The following is a 7500-nucleotide window of genomic DNA, read 5'->3' as shown; positions in this document are numbered from 1 at the left end:
ATTGGATCTTAGATGTGCCTAATACTGTTGCTGCTTTGTGTATTTCCTACTGACACTGTCAGCGCAGTACTTTATATTACTTGGAATTATTTAAATGAACTCGGACCAGAATTGTCAAGACTGTAGATGCTAGTAACATTACTTATAATTTAAGCCATGGTACAATATTTAGAATTCTAATATGCATATTAAATTATCTGGAGGGGATTTTGTTTATTTTTTAAAGCTGTAGTGTTTTAACGTGCCCTTTTGAATGGGGACAATTCTATGCCATTATGCCTTAATGTGCCTTTTTATGGAGGTTAATGTGTGTCCTTATTACAAAAGCTTTTTTTTTACTCAGAATTTATGTAACTGATTTTTTTGCATTTGAATTTTGTGAACTGATTTTTGTAAAAAAAAAATATGCTTACATTGAAAAATAATTTGTGAGCAAAATATGTGTTTAAAAATGTGTCTCGTCAAACTACAGTGTTTTAAAATTCAGTACAGAAAATGTGTTGCTTCGAAACTCAAGATTCACTTCCGGTAAATTAAGACTGACGCAATCGATCCTGTCTTAGAACCAGCCAATTAGGTGCTTCCGTCTTAATTTACCTGAAGAGAGTCTTGAGTTTTGAAGCTGAATTTTTATACAATTATTTTTTTACACACTGAATTTGAAAACACACACATTTTGAATGTGTCGGTTCAATTCACAAAATTTAAATGCAAAAAAATCAGTTAAATGTCCCCCCCCAAAAAAGCTCTTGTAATAAAGACAAAAAATTACCTCCTTACTGTTTAAATGGGGACGATTCTGTGCCGTACTGTTTTAATGTGCATTTTATGGTGATGAATTTGTGTCTTTATTTCAACTGAATTTATGAAATTTAATTTTTTGTGTTTGAGTTTTGTGAACTGATTTTTTTTTTACAATGAAAAAACATTTGTGAGCAAAATCTGTGTTTAAAAATTCAGTAAGTTTACATATATTGTTTTAAAATTCAGTTAGTTAAAATTAATTGAGTAAAAATTCAATGCAGAAAAATGTCAAAACTCAAGATGTCAAAACTCACTTCAGGTAAATTAAGACTGAAGCAATAGATCCTGACTTAGAACCAGCCAATAAGGTGCTTCCGTCTTAATTTACCTGAAGTAAGTTTTGAATTTTGAAGAAACAAGGTTGTTTTTTTTTACTAAATTTTTATACACAAAGAGTGTCCAAACTTTTTTCACCGAGTGCTGGACACTGGAAATGGAAAGAGTGCATGGGCCATTTTGATATTTTTCATTTTCAAAACCAATACAATGTGATATAACCCTTAGGGCTTTCCTTAATTCTGGTGTGTTAAAGGTCCTGCGTACCCAAAATAGTTTCAGCCATTAAAGTAAAAATAAGTCATATATTATTATATATATTTTTTTTTACTTTTGATGTTTAAATATCTATGGATCAACTTCGGATTTGTCCATTGACATAAAGTTTAACAGGAAAAACACAAAATATGCAAGGTTTTACCCACATAAATGATCAAAGTGGAATATTTGAGTTATTCAATTATTAATACATTGCTTTCAATTCATTATTATTTTTTGAGTAATGACCGTTAAAAAAAATCAGACTTAAGCTCCCAGGGATCTAAAAGGCCCCCACTCATAAAAGTGTTAAAAACAAGTCATACACCAATGTATGTTATTTTTACTTTCAACTTTCTCTTGATCAACTTTAGATCTATCCGTCAATTACAGGTTTTTATTATTTTGGAGCAATGAGAGTTTTAAAAAAAAACACCTGCAAGGCAGCTTTGTGTTATTTCAATATTGCAACAATTTATCATTACATTACACCAGTTTGCTCTTTTATTCCACTTTGGACACCTGTTATACACTGATTTTATTTTATTTTTTTACGCACTGAATTTTGAAACACACATTTTGCTGAGACAATTTTATTCAATAAAATTGTCAGCATAATTTAAACATTTTATTTGAAAAATTCAAACACAAACAATGCAGTTACATAAATCCAGTGTTAAAAACAACTTTCACATAGAAACACAAATTAACCTCCATACTTTTTAAATGGGGAAAATGTGCCATGCAAATGTTGCAACTTGGTTTACTGCGATAAAATCTGTTCCACTGCTGGCTTAATTAAGGAACTTTTTCCAGTATGTTTGATAGTCTATGCAGCCCAAATGAATGTGTATTTTGCCAACATGTAAAACAGCTGAACCCCGGCCATGTCGAGTTTCTTTTTGTTTGTGTTGCGTTAAAACTCGACAGTATTATATTTGATCATCATTTAAGGGTAATTCTCATGACACTGCGGTATGGGGCTGTGCAATATCAGGTGACATAAAATAATGTTATGCTATTATAGTCAGTGCAGAGTGCAGTGCTCACATTGGGGAATGGGATTGGCTGTCTCACACTGCTTGTTTGGTCTCCATAGCAACCTTTTAAAGCAGTGTTCAGCTGCAGGACCCCAATCTGCATATTGATGTACTATCATGTTTCTGTGATTAGCACTAATGTGTGCCCTTTTCACAGAGTGTCCCTGAGCAAGGACACTTAATCAGGAGGAAGACAAAATGTTTGTTTTTTTAATCTTGTTTACAAATCATGCAAAGGGAGTGTATGTGATGGTAAAGGTGATGCTTTGTAAATATTGTAACAATTGACACTTTCTTTTATTTTTTTTGTCCACAAAGATGCCTGAAATAAAAATTATTAATGAAGGTATCACTGTGTGTTAAAGTTAAGCTGTTTGTTTGCCACACTGGGCGACCAACTGTGCCTTTCTGTCGCCCCCTAGCGGCGGTGCTGTTCACTACACGGTACATTTGAAGTAAATAAACGTTCAGTTCAGTTCAGTTTCAGTTTATTGCGAACGTGCAATGTGCATCAGATATTTCCAGATGTTTCATTTACAGCACGTCCGAAAAGGAGTAGGAAGACTGTAACAGAACTGAATAAATAATAAATAAATAATATACCATAGTAAGTAAACAATTTATTTTGGACATATTGTACCAATCATAACTATAATTTTAATACAGAGTGGGAGACTGAGCTTGTAGTAATATGGTATTATTCACCTCTATTCACCACCACCTATATTATTATTATTCACCACCATCTATATTATTATTTACTAAAACAAACAAAATATTTTTATTATTATTTTATGTTTTAATATTGTAATTAGTCCAACAAAATAACACATAATAAAACAATAATAATACAATTCCAATTCCAAACCAACCACCAGCAACACACAATCATCAGAGCAGTTGAGAAGACACACAAACATGACACAACAAATCCAAAAGAGTCAAACAAAAATGAATAATATCAACCGTATTAATATTAGTAGGAGTTCCAGGAAATATAACCTTAGAGGAAAATTTAATTTAAAACATTTGTATGCTCGTACAACACTTAAAACTAGGGATGTCCGATAAGGGCTTTTTGCCGATATCCGATATTCCAATATTGTCCAACTCTTAATTACCGATACCGATATCAACCAATACCGAAATATACAGTCGTGGAATTAACACATTATTATGCCTAATTTGGACAACCAGGTATGGTGAAAATAAGGTCCTTTTAAAAAAAATAATAATAATAAGATAAATAAATGAAAAACATTTTCTTGAATAAAAAAAGAAAGTAAAACAATATAAAAACAGTTACATAGAAACTAGTAATTAATGAAATTGAGTCAAATTAACTGTTAAAGGTTAGTACTATTAGTGGACCAGCAGCACGCACAATCATGTGTGCTTACGGACTGTATCCCTTGCAGACTGTATTGTTATGTATTGATGTGTAATGTAGGAACCAGAATATTAATAACAGAAAGAAACAACCCTTTTGTGTGAATGAGTGTAAATGGGGGAGTTTTTTTTTTTTGGGTTGGTGCACTAATTGTAAGTGTATCTTGTGTTTTTATGTTGATTTAAATAATAAATAAATAAATAAATAAATAAATAAATAAATAAATAAATAAATAAATAAATAAAATAAAATACAGATACCGATAATAAAAAACCGATACCGATAATTTTCGATATTACATTTTAAAGCATTTATCGGCCGATATTATCGGACATCTCTACTTAAAACCTTTAGCATATCCATATGTGGAATTAAATTATTTTTTCTTTTTTTTTCTTCTTTTTTTTAGATAAGGATTATTAAAGTTAAAGTACCAATGATTGTCACACACACTAGGTGTGGTGAAATTTGTCCTCTGCATTTGACCCATCCCCTTGTTCACCCCCTGGGAGGTGAGGGGAGCAGTGGGCAGCAGCGGTGCCGCGCCCGGGAATCATTTTGGTGATTTAACCCCCAATTCCAACCCTTGATGCTGAGTGCCAAGCAGAGAGGTAATGGGTCCCATTTTTTTTATAGTCTTTGGTATGACTCGGCCGGGGTTTGAACTCACAACCTACCAATCTCAGGGCGGACACTTTATGTATTTAATATTTGTTTATCGAGGTGATGATGACTTTCTCACGTTTATTGCGAACATTACTTGATGAGGGCCTCTTTGGATGCACTCAGTCAATACAAATACTATGGGACTGTTGGCAGTAAAACCCCAAAGAAATGTCATCACTGCAGACATAATGAAGCTGCACAATTGGCGTTAACGCCTCACTGCACTGCTGATTCTCTCACTGGGACTTTTTCTTTTTCAATACAGGATCTCTTCATATTGTTTAATTAAAACAGCATAATCGTGCTGTTTAAAGGCAAAATGCTAAAAAAAAACAACGAACTTTTGACATGCGCTGTCAAGTCTCACCGCGACATTTATTTTGAAAATCGCACCGGCCGACTTGACTTCCTTCCTAGACCTCTGGTGAACAAGCAGAGCGGAGAAGGAGAAGAAGGACCAAACATGGGGATTAAACTATACTACACCTCTGTTACCGCCTCACGGACGGTGAGTCTCTTACATTTACGTCCATAAGTTTGTTGTCGTGTTTTGTGTGTGTTTTTTAAATTGCAAGTAAAGAGTGGCGAGTCCAAGCAGGAGACACACCCAAGAGTGTTAGCTTCCTGCTGACCTGCGCCTCGGTGGGCCCTTGGCGTTAGCATTAGCATTGTTAGCTTGTCACCAATATTTGTTGTTTATAAATTATAGAAAAATAACCTCCCGTTTATGTAAGATAATTGTTTCTTAATTGAACAATTGAACACACAGACAATATATATTTACAATGTACAAACAAATTAACTTTTAATGAACTTTACTTATCTACTAATTTCTCATAATTATGACTTTTTTTATCACACAGTTTAGACTTTTGTCTCATAATAATGATTTTCTAGCTCATAATTTTGACTCTTACCCCATAATTTCGACTTTTTTTCCATATAATTATAACCATTGGGGTATCATGTTAGTGGCGGAAAGGAGCCTACATAAAAATAGGCACTTCCAAGACATTGCAATATTTACAAACATTGTATATTTATATCAACATCCATATACAAACAAAATATGTTCAAGAAAGTATAAGTAAGAGACTATACAAATATATTACAAATAATGAAAAAATTGGCTTATTTAAAACTACTTGAATTGACCAGATAAAATAATAATTTAAGGGATTTTCTATGATTATTTTTTAAATTTTCCAAGATTTAATTAATAATTTAAAATCATTAATCCAATGTGAGATTTTGAGTTTCACTCTTAAGAAATCAACTTTTATATATGAAACAATTAGTTTGCAACATAATAATTTCTATGTTGCCACCTTTAAAAAAATAATCAAAATGTGATCTCTTCAACCTCTTATCTCCTCCCAAAATAAATATCACGTTTCTAAAAATTTTTTATTTCTTTATTATTTTCTATAGCATCACAGATATAACAGTTGTCAATGTAACATTTTGGTTTTAGAAATAATTCGTAGGTATATTCCATTAGTGATTTTGAAGTGTATTTTTTTAACCTTTGGAAGAATTTAATATGTAATATATCTAGGGCTGAAACAAATCGATTATAAAAATAGTTGGCGATTAATTTAGTCATCGATTCGTTGGATCTATGCTATGCGCATGCGCAGAGGCTTTTTTAAAATGTATTTTTTAATATATATATTTTTAAAGAAACCTTTATTTATAAACTGCAACATTTACAAACAGTTGAGAAACAATGACCAAAATAAGTATGGTGCCAGTATGCTGTTTTCTTTTCCAATAAAATACTGGAAAGGATAGAAATGTAGTTTGTCTCTTTTATCCGATTATTAATCGATTAATCAAAGTATATAATCGACAGATTAATCGATTATCAAATTAGTTGTTAGTTGCAGCCCTAAATATATCTTGTCCTTATTTTCCCTATTTTTACTTTTGTAAACTCTTCAAATTGAGCCTGGAAAATATTATTTTACTAACACTCCCCTCATGTATGTGTTAGAACATTTATCCTCCTCAGAAATGTGCATTTTCAATGTAAAGGAGACGAGGAGTCGTTTTTTAAAAATAATTTTTAATAAATATATTTTCTAGAAATAATTTTAAAGGTAGTGGTAGTGCTTTGGTTATCTTTGTTAACAATATGCCACAACTTCCTGAATTCCTTTACAGTTGCATTCTCCTGTATATGTGGATTTTCTATTAACCAGAATATAGGGCTTATTCCAAATAGGCGTAATTATGTGGAGAAAATTTGTTTTTATACATTAATTCCAAGTAACACGCTAACCTAGGTTAAGCATAAGTTGTAAGTTTGTAGTTGGCACATGTACAAGAGTGAAGTAGTCCACCCCTATTTATATACATCTGTATCTAATCATCAAATTCGATAGACATATTTTTTTAAATATCTAATTAAAACCTGAATGTATTACTGCTCGCATGGTTATCACACAATTTGTCCATACAACATTTTTTTAGTTCCCCTCCTTTTTTTGCAAGTTCTGTCACAATTTCCAATCACTGCTACGCTTGGGTGTGGTCGACCGAACTTCCTGTGTCCCTTAGAAAGATAAAAAGTTCACAAAGCCACAAAAATCTTCCTCACAACACTGCTACTGTAAATGGATGTCATTTTAAGAATACAAGATGTATATTTCCAGGTTAATTTTAAGTGCTGTGGTTGCAGGTGAAGTCCCAACAGGGCGAAGTGAGGCGCCTACTGGACAGTAAGAGCATCCAGTACGAGCTCATCGACATCTCCGCGGGCAGCGAGCTGCGCGACGACATGAGAAGCAAATCGGGAAATCCCGCAGCTGTTCCTCCGCAGCTTTTCAACGAAGACCAGTATTGTGGGGTTAGTCTTTTGACTATCATAATGATGATTCCGGTTCCACAGCACTAGAAGCGGGATTGTACTCAAATGTTTCTTGACTGTATATAATTGTAGAACAAAGGTAATTTATAGGTAATTTGCTATTTTAGACGATCATATTTTCCAAACTATAAAACGCACGGGTATATAAGCCGCACCCACTAAAGTTTTAGATGAGGAAAAAAATAGTTTTCCAT

General features: G+C 32.7%; 2 protein-coding genes across 3 annotated transcripts in view; both read left to right on the top strand.

The window, feature by feature from the left end:
- Positions 1-2727, top strand: part of paqr7a (progestin and adipoQ receptor family member VII, a) — a 16498-nt gene extending 13771 nt beyond the window's left edge. For both annotated transcript variants that reach the window (XM_062047510.1, XM_062047509.1), the window contains exon 3: positions 1-2727. This exon is cut by the window's left edge and continues 1585 nt beyond it. The gene's annotated coding sequence lies outside the window, so the exon portion shown is untranslated.
- Positions 2728-4794: 2067 nt separating this feature from the next.
- sh3bgrl3 (SH3 domain binding glutamate-rich protein like 3) overlaps positions 4795-7500 on the top strand; it is a 7943-nt gene continuing 5237 nt past the window's right edge. The window contains exons 1-2 of the mRNA XM_062046312.1: positions 4795-4942; positions 7118-7285. Of these exons, the coding sequence (XP_061902296.1) occupies positions 4898-4942; positions 7118-7285 (213 nt within the window). The 5' untranslated portion in view covers positions 4795-4897. The remainder of the gene's footprint in view (positions 4943-7117; positions 7286-7500) is intronic.

This window comes from Entelurus aequoreus, linkage group LG05 (genome assembly GCF_033978785.1).
Source record: "Entelurus aequoreus isolate RoL-2023_Sb linkage group LG05, RoL_Eaeq_v1.1, whole genome shotgun sequence".
Taxonomy (NCBI): domain Eukaryota; kingdom Metazoa; phylum Chordata; class Actinopteri; order Syngnathiformes; family Syngnathidae; genus Entelurus; species Entelurus aequoreus.
Note: the sequence above shows the minus strand (reverse complement) of the source record. Positions and strands in the feature narration are given on the sequence as shown.